General features: G+C 33.7%; 1 protein-coding gene across 6 annotated transcripts in view; it reads right to left on the bottom strand.

The window, feature by feature from the left end:
- Nucleotides 1-19,180, bottom strand: part of SNX13 (sorting nexin 13) — a 127,077-nt gene that overhangs the window by 9,483 nt on the left and 98,414 nt on the right. For 4 of the 6 annotated variants that reach the window (XM_081970131.1, XM_081970134.1, XM_081970129.1 and 1 more), the window contains exons 17-23: nucleotides 16,751-16,820; nucleotides 14,922-15,094; nucleotides 14,065-14,172; nucleotides 13,256-13,366; nucleotides 8,925-9,086; nucleotides 4,576-4,647; nucleotides 563-708 (exon numbers count right to left, since the gene is read on the bottom strand). In XM_081970131.1, coding sequence (XP_081826257.1) covers nucleotides 563-708; nucleotides 4,576-4,647; nucleotides 8,925-9,086; nucleotides 13,256-13,366; nucleotides 14,065-14,172; nucleotides 14,922-15,094; nucleotides 16,751-16,820 — 842 coding nt within the window. The remainder of the gene's footprint in view (nucleotides 1-562; nucleotides 709-4,575; nucleotides 4,648-8,924; nucleotides 9,087-13,255; nucleotides 13,367-14,064; nucleotides 14,173-14,921; nucleotides 15,095-16,750; nucleotides 16,821-19,180) is intronic. The other 2 variants (XM_081970130.1, XM_081970132.1) reach the window with 2 other exon arrangements.

Below are 19,180 nucleotides of genomic sequence, written 5' to 3'. Positions count from 1 at the left end.
GCTTTACAACCTTATCTAAGCGGTTTACAGAGTCAGCATATTGCCCCCAATAATATGGTACCTCATTTTACCAACCTCGTAAGGAAGAAAGGCTGAGCCAACCATAAGCCAGTGAGACCCGAACTGTCAAACTGTTGGCAGTGATCAGCAGAAGTAGCCTGCAGTACTGGATTCTAACCACTGCGCCACCACAGTTCTTCACTGCAGTTGTTAAATTAGTAATCCAATTGTTAAGTGAACTTGGTTTTCACATTGACTTTGCTTGTTTGCAAAAGAGGATCCCATGACCCCAGGACACTGTAACCGTAATAAACATGATTCAGTGCCAAGCATCCAAAATGTAAATCATGTAATGCTACAATGGTCATAAGTATGAAAAATGGTCATACATCACTTTTTTCAGTCTGTTGTAACTTTGAATGATCACTAAATGAACTGTTGTAAGTTGAGGACTACCTGTACAGCCATATTCATATAATTGATGTTTAAAAGTGGGAGCATAGATTTGTATCTTTTCCACTAATGCACAGTTTTTTAACAATGAGGAAGTGAAAGAAAGTACTTATTTATTGTATATCCATGCATTGCTCTAATAAGCTGCTGAAGCAAATTTTTGATATTCCGTCGTAGCCACTGATTTCTCTCCTTCAGATCGAATATTTCATCCATGAGTAGCAGCATTATTTTAAGAGGTACATTGTCTTCTACCTAATAAAATATAATGGAGTACTCACTGTTTAAAGGCAAAAGGATTACTTAGCTTAAACAACATTAAATTGCTGGTTTGTTAAAAATGTTTATTAATACTAGAATTCTTATGTTCAAGCAACTATATTGGATTAGATCCAGTAATATTTATTCTTTCAAGTAAAATTAATCCCTACTTGATCTAGCAGATAATGACACAAAAATGAGATAATTTCCCACATTTTTTCTTTCCAAAGATTCCTATGACACTGTAAGGTTACTGTTGTAGAATACTGTAATGAAGGAAAAATAAATGATAACTTTTATTTTCCTGTTTAACTTTCATATAAGCTTTCTTTCCATTTTTGCATGCAGAGGACCACTGGACAAGGCCTTAAGACCTACTTAATTAGAAGTACAAACAATTTTATTAGTAGGTAGACTTCGGAGGCCCTTCCTTAAAATAAGCTTCAGCACAGACCCACCTAGGAAAGGTGAAATCTGTCAGTTGATCTAATCTAGGAAAAGAATGGAGCAATGTAAGAGTCTGATCTGTTTTCACACTCCTATATTGAATGTTGTAACGTCGTGTTTTGTTGCCATGGCCATGAACGTTTATTGCTTTTCAATAGAAGTTGTTATTCTTTTGCTTTTCCAATAAACCATTTTGGCCTTCTGGATCCATACATTTTCTACCCACACAATGCTGGAGCAAATGATATGCTCTACACTACAGTATACACTATTTGAAAGGATCATTAGCCCTATAAAGCAGATTTTGTTAAATGGAATGAAAGCATAACGATTCTAAACATTTATAGGTAGATTACTGCAGTCTTTTACCAGTGTGATTCAAAATGTTTTTAAGGATTCAACATATATCAATATATAACTACTAATATTTAACACTAAACATTTAAAAAGGATCCCCATCTTACACTTTTATGAGACTCATATAAAAACTTTCTAATAATTCATTTCATAGTGTTACTTTTAAAAGCTATTATGTGAACAACTGCACATTTAGTAATAGTTCACCTATATTTCTACCAATATGTTTTCCGAAAAACTAATGAAATACAATACAAGATACCACATTTTTTGGAGTAAAACATGCACCGGAGTATAAGACACACCAAGGTTTTGAAGAGGTAAATTTAAAAAAGAAGTAGGTAGATAGATAGAGGGATAGAGAGGGAGAGAAATAAAGTAGGTAGGTAGAGAGAGTAGGTAGGTAGGTAGATAAAGGGATAGAGAGAGAGAGAGAGAAATAGAGACAGATAGATAGAGAAATACAATAGGTAGGTAGGAGAGAGAATGTTTAGGTAGGTAGGTAGGTAGAGGGATAGAGAGAGAAATACAGTAGATAGGTAGGGAGAGAGAGAGTAGGTAGGTAGGTAGATAGAGGGATAGAGAGAGAGAGAAATATAGTAGGTAGGGAGAGAGAGAGAGAGAGAGAGAGAGAGAGAGAGAGAGAGAGAGAGAGAGAGAGAGAGAGAGTAGGTAGGTAGGTAAAGGGATAGAGAGGGAGAGAAATACAGTAGATAAGTAGGGGGAGAGAGAGAGTAGGTAGGTAGGTAGAGGGATAGAGAGAGAGAGAAATACAGTAGGTAGGTATGGAGAGAGAGATTACGTAGGTTAGGTAGATGTTTCCAGGTGTATTTATCCATGTGCTGGAGAAGGAAATTGCTGACAAATCTTATGACTTTGTTTCTGCTGTCACAGCACTTGATCAATGTAATTCTCATCAGTTAAAGAGCTTTCCAAAAGAAAAGAAAAGTTTTTGCACTCTGCAAACCTCTGAAAAAACGGCCCGTTTTTCGCAAAAATGGGCCTGTTTTTTTTCAAATAAAAGGCATGAATAACCTTGGGGGGGGGGGCTTGCAGAGTGCTTGTGGGGGGTGGGGGAGGCAAAAAAAGAGCAAAAAATGGCCTGTTTTTTGTCAAAACAATGTCATACATAGCCTTATGGAGAATTATAGAATGCTGGGGGGGGGGGACAATTTTTTGTTTATTCCTGCCCTCCCCAGCCCCCAGGAGTTCACTGAAAACTTTAATAAGGCTATACACCATTTGGTAAAGGGGGCGTGAATTCAGGAGGCAAAAAATGCTGTATTCGATGTATAAGACGCACCCAGATTTTCAGCCTCTTTTTTTGAGGAAAAATGGTGCGTCTTATACTCCGAAAAATATGGTATGTTTTGAAAATAAATGAGGGAGGTAAAGAACTTCTCTGAGTATACCATGGCTTTGCAATTATCTACTGAAATTTATTACTTTTTTCATCACCTTTAAAGAGCACAGCACTGTAGCATATTGCAAATTGAATCTGCAATATCAAAATGCTTTAGAAATGTTAACTTCAGACAAATCTTTGCCCCTTTACATATAATTTTTTACAAATCTAAAAAGCATTTTCTGAATCATTAAAATGCACAATGGATTATGAAATTCTATAATACAAATACAATACAATAAGCACCAATCAATGTGCCCAGTATGGTATACCATTATTCCATTACCATTATAATACCATATTATACCAATATACCATGAATTAGGGAGTGAATATACCAATAATGAAGTCAGAACACAGAAAATTACAGAGTTCAAAATTAATTCAAACACGTATATAGATAAATCTATAATATTAAAAAGAACAACATACAAACTCATAAACATATATAACTTCTGGGAAGAAGTAAGGTTATTTAGCAATGTCACAGTCACAGTAAGTAAACAGAAATACCAACTGGAATGCTTTAATGTGGCAAGTAAAAAATGTGAAGTATAGAACAGGTGCAGAAATCTGAACCATGACAAATGTATCCATAATCACTGATAATCTTGTGGATTTGTATTCTCAATAAGATAAAATGTCTTTCAATTTATTTCATATATTTGGAATTTAGGAAAGTAGAGGATCACAGATTTGGAATATTTATTACCTACAGTTTCACAGTAAGTGATAAAAAATCATTTGCTGATAGATTATAAATATCCTGAAAATGCTTCTTTTGTATAGTCATGCAAGTCAAAATCAAAAGAAATGCACAATCAGTTCTGCATGCCTATCACAGACCAACTCTTCTTCGAGTCTTGCACGTTTTTGTGGATTTTACACCTGACCCAAGGATCTGTTTTGTTTTAGAAAACATAAGCAAGCAACAGGAAGAAAAAGAATATTCCAAAATTGTAGAAAGAATCAGCAATAACCATTCCCCCACTGATTAAAAGGGGTTGTCATAAATTTCTACCTATATGTCAAATAATGAAGATAATCCACATTATCCATATACATTAATTATAACTACAACTATTACTTAACCTTGAAGGAAATGGAGAACCAAACTTGAAGTATCCCTAATTTTAAAATAAACAATCAATTGGTATATTTATTTATTTGTATTTATTCAATTCTAATACCTTCCCAATTCAACGAAGGGACTCTGTATTACCTGAATAAATTATTCATAATATAATTTTTTGACTTTATAAATATACAACAATTATTTGAAATTGAATGTTCATTTTTTTTACCAAAGTTCTGAAATACAAAACATTTATTCTGCTGTTATTTGTTTTTATATCTTGTTATGTTTTTATCTAGGGGACAATGGTCATGCATTCAGGGCTTGTCTTTGTGAAGAAACTGCCTTGTTAAGATGCACAGCTTTCACAACTGAAAGTTATTTTCTAAGGGTCCAATATAAGACACAAGGATTTGAAGTTTAAAAAAAGAACATTGTTCACGCACAGTAAAAATTTATAAAATAATTAGATTATTATTTAAGGTTGGATACATTCCAATGAATAAGAAGACTATACAATTTGCTATTTTGTAATTAAGCCTGATTTCTGTTGAAACTAATCAAACAATTAACTCACATTATCATCTAGATGTGCTGAAACTCGACAGTGTTTAGGATCAACATATGTCTTCTGCATTAAAGGAGGCTCCTAAATATTCCAGGCAGGGAAAAGAAGTTATAAAAGACAGAATCATTTAAAAATACAGGGTAACAAAAAGTAACTCAAAATTGTATTTTATAACAGACTTATACATATATATGTTAAAAACTCTTACTTATATGTGAGATATTTAAATCAAAGTTAAAAGAAATCACAATTTGAAATATGCTATGATGATCTGTAGTCAAATGATAACCATCCACATTTTTATACTTATTAATGTATAGCAACATATAGAACATACAAATAAAATTGAATTTATCAAATACAATCTAATATAGCATATATGATGCAAATGTAATTTGTACAGTTAATGACACCTGTATTTGTAAATTTATAAATCTTATCTTTACTCAATATAACAAGAGAAAAATGAAAACATATTCAATTGCAATTAGCATCTCTCTTCCTTTTTATTTAGTCATTTAAATTTATTTATTCAAATATTTAAATAATCTTTAAAAAGAAAGATGCATTCATATGTGCAGAGCAAAGGTAGGTTAGCAATGACAAGGCCAAATGGAATAAGTGTATTTTATTCAGGGATAGGTAAATGATTGATGAAAGCAAGGCTATTGAGAAAAATGAAAGAAAATAAATTGCTTCATATATGTCACATCCAGCAATTTTAGTATAGATCTGAGTTATGTATATCTAGCCTACCTAAAATCAGGCCTAACCTATTTATTTCTACACTGAACCATAAAACTCAGGCACTGAATAAAGAGCATACCATTCTCTAAGAAGAACTGCAGACAGGTTAAATGAAAATATGTTACAACAGGAAAATAGGTTTGACATAAAGCCAGGATAATTTAATAGAACTTGCTGTTGTTGATAATGTGTACCTTTCTTATACAGAGAAAAAGAAATGTGAAGTAAAGCGTGAGAAGTAGAAGTTTCCATAATATCCAAGTATAAAATTACATTTTGGATAAAAATCAAGACGTTTTTAAATACAGTAGTTCTACTTAAAACAACAACAACAACAACAAACAACTTATAACATGATTCGTTAGTCTCACTAAAATTCATTTTTGGTATCAAATATACCTAAGCAAACTTCTAAACTGAGCAATTATAAATGTCAAACAAACATAAATATATGATAATTGTATATGTCTGCATGTATGTTTTCAGACACAAAACACCCACATATTATATCTGTATCTGTGTAGCACAAAAATGTTGTTCTAATTTATATAAATGTTTATAAATCATTAAAACGTTTCACCTTAACTCAGAAGCTGTTATGGGTTTAAGAAAAAATTAATTATCAATGTTTATAATTTAAATGTGAGAATTATTTATTTATTACATTTATTTCTCACCCAACTTGTATCGAAATGAGATTTTTACACAAAAAACCCTGCTCTTTATATGTAGTTTACTAGTTGCTTTGACGATAAGCGTGTTGCTTCAAAGCAACAGATATTATTTAATTAATCTATATGCTGTTTGTTTCCAATGGTACTGGACAGCTAACAATGATCACCAAACCCAAAACATATTTATCCTTAAAAATAACAAATGTACAAATGAAATATACCATATAAGGAATCAAAACGATGTTCTAAAAAGATATGTGATCTGCCAAATTCAATACTTCAGACACAGTATGCCCCATTCTGGGTTTAGTTTAACTGCTCTCATGAATACAGAATGGACTTTCTGTACAGATTCTCAGCAAGTCAGGTCATGGTTGTTTCCTTAAAAAGGTGCTTTTTAAGGAGGCAAAAAACCAAGTAAGTCCAATTGCCTCCTTAATGACAGAGAATCTCTACAGACTTTTATCTATCTATGTAATTTGGGATGAACCACCCTTTGAATGGTGTGGGAGTAGGAATGGATTTCCAGAGGAAAAATTGCAGACTACGGGAATTAGGATAAGTACTCAGGTGACCTTGAAGACACAAATAACCTCCAAGTGTTTCAATGACTCTCTAAAAGGTTGCAAATTGCCAGCTGTTTGCAAGAAATATAAATCCTTCCATTCCCACTATCCTGTCAGAGCTGAAGAAAATTTCTTGGATGAGAACCAAAACGCATTCAAAAGAAAAAACAAAACAGCAAAGTCCAGTTGCCTCCTGAAAAAGCACCTTTGGGACAGAATGAAAATGCTGACCATGAGGAAAAATTCCAGATATAGGAACAACCATGGAAAAATGCCCATTTTCAAGTTTTTGTTAAATGGCTTTCTTATGTAGACAGGATATGAAGAATCTGACCCTATTTAATCTGACTGGATGGGCACATACATATAGGATATAGTATTCCTCAGATCACTGTCTATAGCGATGTAGGCTTTAAGAACTAGACAACTAGAATCTGATTTGTATCTAGAACTTGACTTGTAACCATGAAGCTTCTGAAGCATTGGAGTTATCTATTATTGCCTGAATAGTCACATTTTATGTCACTGTTGTTGTGTAAAGCTTTTGAAGGGTAACCCCATTCAGACTGTATTAGAGTAATCCAAATGTAAGGTGAGTAGGGCATAGATGACTCACTTTTTATTTGGATTACTCTAATACAGTGTACATGGGGTTATTCTTGAAAAGCTTTCAGCAACTACATTTTCATAAAATGTGACTACTCAGACAGTAATAGATAACTCCAATAAACAAGGGCTCCCAATTCAGGAATTGTAATTACTACACAAGATGTAATTGGATATGTGAGAAGACAGAGGATGCTGTAATGTAATGTGGTCAAGTTCCATAATCATTTCCTTATATCATTGTACAGCTTTGAGCAAACTGGTTACCTCATCCTGAGGAAACTCTCAAAGCTCTTTATCTATTATGAACTGGAGGAGGACCAACATAATAGTTTCTTTTTCATAATGGAAAAGGTCACATTGCAAATAGCAATCACAGAGGGATCTGTCCATGACAATGGGCTAAACTTGATTCCTTCCACTTCCATGTTGTATCTGTTCACTTAGTCTGGATCACTTAAATACATCAGACTCTCAGTAAATTAGTTGGGTCCATGGTTGCCATGACAGTCTAGATCAGTGATGGCGAACTGTTGGGTCTGTTTTTCGCCCTACCCAGCCTCCGAAGGCTTCCCTGAAGCCCGGGGAGGTAAAAAAAAACAAAAAACTCCAACGGCCCAACTAGAAGTCTGGGAACAAACTTCCGGTTGGCCCATTTGGGCTGTTTTTCACAGTCCCCAACGTTTAGAGGCTTTCCTGAAGCCTGGGAAGGGCAAAAATGGCCTCCTCCGGCCCTATTGAAGGGTGGAAAATCAGCTGGCTGGAGCACGCATGCGTGCCGGAGCTGAAGGCTGGCATGCCAGCAAATATGGCTCTGCGTGCCATAGTTTCGCTATCATGGGTCTGGGCTCTTCAGCTCTTCCAAAAGCCTTGACTAGAAAAGGCATTTTGAAATTCTCACTGTCACTAGTTTGGAGTATTCCACTGCTACCTCAGTAACTAGTCTAAGCAGCTATAGCAGGGATGTTACTATGCAGCAAGGGCAATAGAATCTGGTATCCTGATACTTGGAATGAAGAATGACAGATGAATGGCAGAATTAGCCAGAAATATACCTTATTATTATACACACACACACTGCTAAAAACTAATCATTTTCTTTCTTTTTTATTCCTGCTTTCTTCTGTATTTTTTTTAACTGGTGAACTCGGAGTGATTAAGTAACTATTATAAGGCATAATTTTATTAATTCAAATTCATTTTTTCCAGATAATTTTCTGCTTTTCAACTTTTTTTTAATGAACTTCTGAATGGAAGGCAGAACATAAATAACTAAATTTGTAATTATTTTAATGAAAAAAGATAGGTTATTAGGGGTAGAAAACACTGATTTGAGATTTATTTGCATTATTAAGAAATGATAATGCAGATAAATTCTAAATTAGTTTTCTATTATTAATAAGGTACCATTTTTAAATAAACATTTAATGTTTGAACTCAGGTGTTGTACAGATCATCATAAAAACTCAAAACATAAGGTAAATATGATAGATCATTATGTGCCTACAGCAGATTTCCTCTGAATTTCTTAATAGATTTCCCAGTTGCATCTTTTATTTTAGAATACATTCAAAAACAGCTTTGATCTTCAGGTCTGCTTCTTCTCGGGGTAATTTACTATATTTTCAGCTCTACAATAAAATAATTTACTAGTGTTTTACCAATAATTAACATATTCAACTTTTCACCTGCTCTGTTCTTATTTGTTTAAACAAAGTAACCTAAAACAGTACAAACTGTGTTGTCTTATTTAGTACATTCTTACCTTGAAAAATGATTGCTTTATATCTTGTCCCAATCTTTCTGATATTTTGCCCATGTTGTCTGACACTTTTGTCATCCCCTCTGTGAAGCTGTCAGGGATGGACTTGACAGCATTTGAAACATTTCTCATAGAGTTACGCAGTGGATTTACAAATGTGTCCACCTGAAGAGGAAAACATTTACCACGCTTGCAGAAATCTATGAGGACATGATTATAGTCATCCAATAATGCATGTTGGAAAACATCACACTATTTTGGAGACTAGTAACACAAAATCATTAGTAAAAATAATACATGGTATAAATATAAAGCATTCATATTCAATTATCTTGAACATAAAACATCCTAATCACATACTCATAGTGAGCATTACCACATCAGATAGATTTTCTTTTTGGTTCTTTATCCAACTCTGTATTCAATTCCCAAATCTACATTCTGACAGCAAATTTCTTAGGGCAAAATATGGGTTTTGCTATGCTACTGAGCAAAGTTCTTCAACTGATGCCAAATAGTTGGAAACCAATGAGTTATTTGCATCAATCATAGAAGCCTCCATTTGTCTCTTTCAACAGAAACCTTCCACATCATAGCTCATAGCCTCCTTAACAGATGGTGTGTGTGTGTGTGTGTGTGTGTGTGTGTGTGTGTGTGTGTGTGTGTGTGTGTATGTATGTATGTATGTATGTATGTATGTATGTATGTATGAAGAGGTGTTCTGGAAAGCTGGGAGAAAATTTAAAGGAAAATTGTGAACCATAAAAGCTTATTAGCCCATTAGACAACAACTATTGGGATAAAGAAAATTTTATTTCAGGCAAATGCTTACTATATGCATATTTTACTTTGAGATCCTGTAAGAGAATATCCATGTAGGAATAAGTAATGACAGATCTATATAGACAATGCTGGTAAGGAGGAAAGCAAAATATAATTTCAGAATTAACGCCTCGTAGTTTGCAATTGCCTGTTTTATCTCTCATACAGAATGTCCAGAATATGATAATCATAAATAATAATAATTGGACACCTATTAGAAAATCTGTGCATTGACAAAAATTCCATCTAGCAATTACAAAAGGAACATTTGAATTGAATGCTTGGCTTGGCATGTATTCTACACTGATACATTACTACATCCTAGTTCTGGGGCAGAACTTGATTCATATGAAGGCCCATGTAAGCTAAAGAAGTGACAGCTGTGATAACACATTGTTGTACATATAACATCATCATCTGCCTATTCTCGGTTCTTGGGAAGGACTCAATATGAGGATAAAAATGCAAAATCCAGTCTAAACATCAGGCTGACTATGCAACAACTCATTAAACCTTTGTGTTGCCCAATTCTCAACAACTTTGGGCGACTCCTAACAATCAAATAAAGAAATGACAATAAAATCAATAAATGTTAAGATAAAGTTAAGAGATAGCAAATGTGACAAAGCAAGAGATCTCTCTCTCTTTCTGACTTCATGGATTTTCTAAACAGCAAATTGGAGGCCATCCAGATATTAGGAGAAGCCTTGGAGCCTCCTTCCAGAGGGAAGGAACTGCTACAGAAGAGATATGCTTCCAAGATCTTAATAAATGACATTGTTTAATTAAAATAAATCATAATGCACCAACCCTGCAAAATAGAATTGCAGATGTTATTGGCGATAGGTGGTCCTTAAAGTAAACAGATTCTATGCCATATATTATGACATTAGCTGAATTTTTTAGAATACTATTAAATCAGAATGCTAATGTTCGAATTATTTGATATTTATAAATAAAGAATAATACATATTATTCATTTATCTCCATGTATTCTGTTCAGTTCTGTATTTCATTTTCAAATATCTAGAACCCACTGATTCTCTTCATCTGTTCATTTATGAAATTACTCTGCCACTCCAAATATGGAAAAGAGTGATCATATTTCAAAATGTAAGATATATTAGTTACAGCAGTATAGAAAACAGGAATAAGAGTATCTAAACAATACAGCTGGGGACAAGATATAGTATAGTAGTTAAAATAAATGGAAGCATGTTATACACAGGTAGTCCTGACTTCCAACAATTTGTTTAACAACAGTTCGGCATTATAATGGCTTTGGAGAGGGTGATCTATGAAGTGCTTCTGGCCTTTGCAAAACATTTTTTTCACATAGATACAGATGAAAGGAGCTGAAATCCAATTAGAGAGCAGTAAGTGCAGTAAAGGAAGCAGCACACTGTGCCTCAGGTGTGTGTGGAGGCCTTGGAAGACCCTAGGTGGGCCACATCCAAAACACTGCTTCTGTTCATTTGGGGACTGCTTGCATTTTGACAGCAAATATTTTCCTGAGTGGAGCCTTCTAAGTTATTCCCCGTCTCTTGCAACTCTCTGTTCTCCTTACCCAAGGCTCCATCAGCTTAATGAATTGCATAATTGCTTAACGACTACAATTAGGAATGCTGAGTTTGTGGTTGTTAAGCAAAGAAATCACATGGGCAGTCACATAATATCTCACTTAATAACTGCTTCACTCAATAACAAAATTCCAGTCCCAATTGTGGTGACAAGTTGAAGACTAACTATGCAAGTATTTGCAAGAAAGATATATCAAGCTTGAAAAATACAGTATAAAATACAGCATAAAATACACATTAAAGTTAGCCATTTACACTTTAAACTAGATTTCAATCTAGTTTTCAAATGGAAATTTTCAAAAATTTTGTGGAATATACCACTTTTCCTAGAACAATTAAGTCAAATACATGTAATTTAGTTCAGTTATTTCAGTGAAGTCTAAGTAAGTTGCCAGTGACTGTCGAAAAACTGTCAAATACATTAAGTGACTGTAAAATTAAAGGGAATACTGTCTCATAACGTAGGGAAATACAATGTCTATCTTTTAATCTCCAAAATTATTTTATATGTCAACTTTCATTTATCAAACTTCAAGAACCCAATTAGAACATCCGGAACACTTTTTCTCTTATGTCCTTCTTTATGGAAGCTTTGCTTCTATGTTTCTACCTTTTTGAGTTAATTTAGCTAAAGACAAGAAATAGAGATATTACAATTAGTGCACATAACTTTTGAAAAGCCTTCTACAAATCAGAAAGCAAATAAAAATGATATTTTTCTTATTTGTGCAAAAATGTTGATGCTTAAAAAATTGCTAGTTTATTAAATTTTAGTGCGATTTGATGCCTTATACAGATAACGTCCTTTAACACAGTGGTTCTCAATCTGTGGGTCGGGACCCCTTTGGAGGGTCGAACGACCCTTTCACAGGGGTCGCCTAAGACCATTGGAAAACAAATTTTCAAAAAAAATACAGAAAATATAAAATTATTTTATGGTTGGAGGTCCCCACAAGATGAGGAACTGTATTAAAGGGTCGCGACATTAGGAAGGTTGAGACCCACTGCTTTAACACATATAATAAACTAACTGAAACATCGCATTTATGAAATTTGTGAAATATCTTTTGTTACAATTTCAAGCAAAAGATTACCATTTTAGAAGACATAGGAAAAATTTGTAAGGCATAGTTCTCAGCTTAATCTTGAAGGAATTATTGGTCTCTTCTTATCCAACATATAAAATCAGTGTAGATAACACAATACAAATTTTATTGCTTAATTCCATAAAGGTTTTAAGAAGAACCAAGCAACTCAGCTTATTGGAAGCTACTGTTGTTGAAATATTTTTTAGAACTGCTATTAATTAAATCTTCAATTAAATTTAAAATATTTATTAAAAAGAATGGCTATAGCAAAAAAAAAAAAGATACCTGTGCAAAAAGTTTGCAAAGGAATGTACTTTTACCCTAACTGCTGAATGATCAGTTTTGACAAGGGCTGTATGAGAAAAAAAAAAGGTGTGCTTTGATTCTTTGATGTTGCACAGCCTCAGAAAGCAATTTCAGCGGGAGACATGCATTCTTTCTTTAGAGCAGGCAAATGGAAACTATAAAGCAAGTGATGCCTGAAATGACCAGCAGATTTAAAGGTAGATCAAAGGACAAAAATTTTAACATGTTTAAAAGCACTACATTTCCGAATAAATTTTAGAATAAACTGCACTTTCTACATATTCAAAGAAACATTCAAAAGAAAATATTCTCACTACAAAGATTCTATATCGAAAAATTGGTTCTCTGAGAATAAGTCAGAAGTTCGATTCCAAAATCTTATTTGCAGTCTATATTTATACAAACTAACAAATTCATACATTAACTGCATCATATTGGTTAAAGGACTATGTCATTGAGTTTTGATGAAATGAAAACAGACTAAACGATTTATTCTTTACAAAGTTCTGATTGCTAAATTATATTATATACAACTTACCTTCCGAGCAAAATCTCCTTTCTCTTTATTGTATGCCTTGTTTTCCAAGAAATCATACACATAGTGTGCTAAAGTCGGATAAGCTTTCATCACTTCGGGTGTTAACAAAAGCTAGTAAGTAAAACATGAGAATTACGTTTAGAAAGATGAATATTTTGGTCTGAAATTAAAACAATGCAAATATACATGTATTTAAATCAATTTAAAGTATGAATACAATGCAAATATACTGCCTAAAGTCCTACCCAAGTGGAATGAATTACTGAATTATTGTTGAACAATTTTACCCATCACAGCCAGCTTTCCATGGCCAAAGCTACCAGTTCTGGCAGTCCCGCTTGCTGCTATTAGGCAAATCCCAGGTAACTGCAGCATGTTATGATCAAGTGATCACCACTTATGATTTCTAGCCATCTTTCCTACTGACTTTGTTGGAAGCTGGCAGTGAAAGTCTCAAATGGCAGTCTTATGACCAAGGGATGTTGCAATATTATAATTGTGATCTGGTTGCAGGACACACAAATTGTGATCATGTGATTGTTGGGGACATTGCAATGGCCACAACCTTATGAGTGTATTGCAAACACCCTGAAGTGCTATCATAACTTCAGTCACTAATGAGTGGACATTAAATGAGGCCTGAGGTATTTTTCAAATATTTACATAATTATATTTATATAATACCAAAGCATGCTATCCTAAATTACCTATAAATTTTATTGTATTTTCCTCAAAATAAAATATATTTTATTTTGGAAATTAAAAAAAATGCAGTCATCTTTAATTAAGAATCTGAATATGAGACATACCTGCAAGTATGAATTTAAATCTTTCTTCCTTTTTTCTAAAAAATCTCTATCCATATTGTTGAATGTTTTTTTACCAGGAAGCTTTAATAAATTTCCTAGGTTTTCAAACTAAAAAAAAAAAAAGATGTAGCAGTTTATTATAAACACACACATATGTTGTAGCATTTCAGCAAGAGAGAGCACTACTGACTAATTCCGTAAAGATATCACCACAAAGAGTGGCTCAGAGCTAGGTGGCATTTACATTTAATAAATAAGAAAATAAGAATTAACTATGATAAAATATTATGTTTACATTGGTAGCTAGTTACACTTGGAATTTACAATCACCAGTTTCTGGACTCGGCCACTCTAGATTGAAGGTATAGATTTGAGTAACAACACATCAGTATACATTTTCTCAGTATCTAAATTAACTATCAAGAAGAAGAGATGTTGCTCAGTTTACCTTCTCTTTTTTTCATACAAGATTTTCTATATGTATGAACATTTAGTTGTGTCAACCTTCAATATTGAGTCAATATTAGCATTTAGAGTAATGCAATTAAGAAACATTTTGCAATTGTTTGTAAAAAGTATATTTGCACGAAGTCAATGTACATGGGTTATAAAAGATAAAAAAATAATAACATAGTTGAAGTTTGGAACCAGAAAGTCTGGAATGTAAATTTCATCAGGTTCCAATTAGCTTACACCAGTTTAAATGTGTAATCAAGGTATTGTGGAATTGTTTTAAGAATAAGATAAGCTAAAATCAGTTGATTTCAAGCAAGCAAAATGAAATTTATCCATTGCTAATTTCAATTAATGAATGTTTTTTCTCAAAAAGTAAACAAACCAAGATAATTTCAAATTACCTGTTCAGTAATCCTCATATGGAAGTCATGGAAATCACTGTAGCGGCGATATGTTTTCCATTCATCATTAGCAGTCACAGTTCGACGTTGAACAGTTATAGTATATAATGCATATGTCCTCCCATGGTCATTACAAACTCCTGCCATAGTATATGGGTCATAATCAGCATTGACTATCAATTAAAACAAACAATAATGGATAGACGAAAAAAAAGATGGAAATAGTGGAAGAAATATGAAATGAAAAGCTGTTGAAAATGAGGAGTCAAATCAATATGGACATGCAAGCTGCATGAAATTCTTTAGTGTTATTCTATTTTTTCCCTATTTATCTCAAAAGGAAATGATGTGATGACTTTATATGTATATATTATTTACTGTTACAAGAAAACTTACATAAATTTCTTAACTTTCATTCCTCATCTGAGAGATGCAAGGAAAATAGAAATTACTTTTTTATTCAAATTAATTAAAGTTTCATGTTATACTTCATCTATAAAAGATAAGTAGTTTTAATTAAGGGTAGATGAATTAACAATATTTATGCCATTTGTCATAATAGGTTAACTTTTTCTGCCATATTTAAGATTAATCTCTTGCACAAAATTATTACCTAGTCAAATTGGAAAACTTTAATAGATTATTCACCCAAAGGTGCTTTCAAAAGGCAACTGGACTTTATTTTCCTTGAGGACATTTCACTTCTCATCCAAGAAGCTTCTTCAGTTCTGACTGAATGGTGGAGGATGGAAGGGTTTATATTCCGTACTCTCTCTTTCTGAGGGCCACTGAAGGTTTATCTATATCATCAGGGTCATCTGCTTAGTGCAAAGGGGTGTGGAACCTTCTTGGAACTGCTGAAAGAACTGTGTTGTAAACAGGGCACAGGTGGTGTCATATCCACCCCCCCTCCCCTGTTGAGAGAGGGCTGTTCAATCTTAATATAATGGCTTCTTTGATCCCTCTTTAAAACAGAATGTGGACAGAAAGGACCACTGGTTTGAAAGCGAGGTCAAAGAGACCAACAACATTAAGACCGAATAGAGAGGGAAAGATATGACACTATCTATCTCCTGTTTTCAATGGTGCAAGGCAAAGCCCAGTACCTTTGAGGACCTGGCAGGGCAGGATGGGAGGGGGGGGGGGATAGATATATGGGCATGCTGCAGCATTTCTGCAAAGTTAAGAATTCTACAGAAGAATTCTACAGTCATTCATAAGGGCAAATGCCTGGGTGACTTCTGTAGAATTCATAATTTTGAAACAGAGTTGTATATAGTTTTTGGAAGGTATATTGAAACTTTGTATGATCATTAAATGATCTGTAGTACCTCAAAGATTACCTATACTGTATTGAAAGATGATAGAGCACTGAGTTATGTGATATATATCAGATGTTAGCAGAATCCATAATTCGGGGACAGCAATGCATATTGTGATTGTATCTTTAGCTTAATCCAATATATTGAGGTTAATTCTTTGGTTTTATAGAATGATTGCTTGAATAAAAGAAAACATATCACAAGTGAAAAAAATACATGTTCAGAGAATGAAAGAAACACAGAAATGAAAGTTGAACTCTCAAATGATACACGAAAAAGGATAATAAGACAAGCATTTTTACTGGATGTAAATTTAAAATTAATCTTAAATATACATTAAATTTTATTAGCTAATTTAAGTTTTTCTTCTTGGATTTTTCTGCATAATAAGACCAAGAAAATAAATGATGATAACGGATAAAAATTATATTAAATAGTTAATTAAAAGGTTAATCAGTTAGTTACTTTACCTTCTCATAAAAACACAAATACCAATACGAAACTCACCAGTATCTGAAATGCATGCATGTAGCTGTATCAACTCATCAGCAGACACATTTGAAAGATCATCCAGTGACTAGTGGGTGAAAGGAAATCCACAGTTATTATTTATATTCCAGAAATATTACTGCACAAATGGCAAGGTTTTTTTTTCAATGCAGTCTTCTAACTTTGGAATTTATTCCAAATTAGGTATACCCAATACTATCATTTCTATTTTCTGATGACAAACAAAGACATTTTTATTCTGCCAGGATTTCTGATAATTTGTTAATGTTGTGAGTTTTATCTTTTTTTACTGATGCTTTTTAATTTTCTGATACTGTTAGATTTTTAAATAGTGCTATGTATGTTTTGTTCTATTGCCTTTAACCACATATGTTTTGTTCTATTGCCTTTAACCACTTTATCTACTAGTAGGTTATGGTCTACCTTATCAAAAGCCTTACTGAAGTCCAAGTAAACTATATCAACGGCATTCCTCTGGTCCACTAATTTTGTCACATTATCAAAGAATGCAATAAGATTAGTCTGGCATGATCTGTTTTTGACAAATCCATGTTGGCTTTTGGCTATTACTTTGTTTGAACACCTAGAAGCAAACAAAGTAATAGCCAAAAGCCAACATGGATTTGTCAAAAACAGATCATGCCAGACTAATCTTATTGCATTCTTTGATAATGTGACAAAATTAGTGGACCAGAGGAATGCCGTTGATATAGTTTACTTGGACTTCAGTAAGGCTTTTGATAAGGTAGACCATAACCTACTACTAGATAAAGTAGAAGAATGTGGGTTAGACAGCATCACCACCAGATGGATTGGTAACTGGCTGACCAACCGCACTCAACGTGTAGTTCTCAATGGAACTGCATCTACATGGAGGGAAGTATGCAGTGGAGTACCCCAAGGCTCTGTTTTAGGCCCAGTACTCTTCAACATCTTCATCAATGATTTGGATGAGGGAATAAATGGGGAACTCATCAAATTTGCAGATGATACCAAGCTGGCAGGAATAGCCAACACTCCAGAAGATAGGCTTAAGATACAGAAGGATCTTGACAAACTTGAACATTGGGCACTATCTAATAAAATGAAATTCAATGGTGAAAAGAGTAAGGTTCTACATTTAGGCAACAAAAACGGAATGCACAGGTACAGTATAGGTGATACCATACTCAGTAGTAGTAACTGTGAAAGGGATCTTGGAGTCCTAGTGGACAACCATTTAAATATGAGCCAGCAGTGTGCAGCAGCTGCCAAAAAAGCCAACACAGTTCTAGGCTGCATCAACAGAGGGATAGAATCAAGATCACGTGAAGTGTTAATACCACTTTATAATGCCTTGGTAAGGCCACACTTGGAATACTGCATTCAGTTCTGGTCGCCACGATGTAAAAAAGATGTGGAGACTCTAGAAAGAGTGCAGAGAAGAGCAACAAAGATGATTAGGGGACTGGAGACTAAAACATATGAAGAACGGTTGCAGGAACTGGGTATGTTTAGCTTAAGAGAAAGAAGGACTAGGGGAGACATGGTAGCATTATTCCAATATCTCAGAGGTTGCCACAAAGAAGAGGGAGTCAAACTATTCTCCAAAGCACCTGAGGGTAGAACAAGAAGCAATGGGTGGAAACTAATCAAGGAGAGAAGCAATTTAGAACTGAGGAGGAATTTCCTGACAGTGAGAACAATTAATCAGTGGAACAGCTTGCCTCCAGAAGTTGTGAATGCCCCAACACTGGAAGTCTTTAAGAAGATGTTGGATAGCTATTTGTCTGAAACGGTATAGGGTTTCCTGCCTAGGCAGGGGGTTGGACTAGAAGACCTCCAAGGTCCCTTCCAACTCTACTATTGTATTGTATTGTATATTTTCTTGTAACTAGCTACTTAACTACTTTTAAAATAAAATAGTCTCAAAAACAAAACTATATTCTAACTTTTATTTGCTCACCATTTACTTTATCAATGTCATAATGAAAAATATTAAAGCTCGAAGTTCTAATTAAAATATATTATCTGCCACTTTTTTGTGCAAACAGAGAACTTGCAAAAATGCTTTACCTGTTTAAGACTTAGGATTTTTTTAAAAAAGTGACACAGAATACATAATTGGAAAGCAATTATTTTTCTGATAATCACTCTTTCTGATATATGATGACCAGGATGACCAAACAGATCAAATCTAACTTGATCAAAAAGACAAACTCTTTTCTCACTTATTTATACATACAGTGGGGCAAAAAAGTATTTAGTCAGCCACCAATTGTGCAAGTTCTCCCACTTAAAAAGATGAGAGAGGCCTATAATTGGCATCATAGGTAGACCTCAACTATGAGAGACAAAATGTTTAAAAAAAACAATCAATCACATTGGCTGATTTGGAAAGAATTTATTTGCAAATTATGGTGGAAAATAAGTATTTGGTCACCTACA

This window comes from Natrix helvetica (genome assembly GCF_964273705.1).
Source record: "Natrix helvetica genome assembly, chromosome: Z".
Taxonomy (NCBI): Eukaryota; Metazoa; Chordata; class Lepidosauria; order Squamata; family Natricidae; genus Natrix; species Natrix helvetica.
The sequence above is the reverse complement of the archived record's forward strand: the minus strand, read 5'-3'. Positions and strand labels throughout refer to the sequence as shown.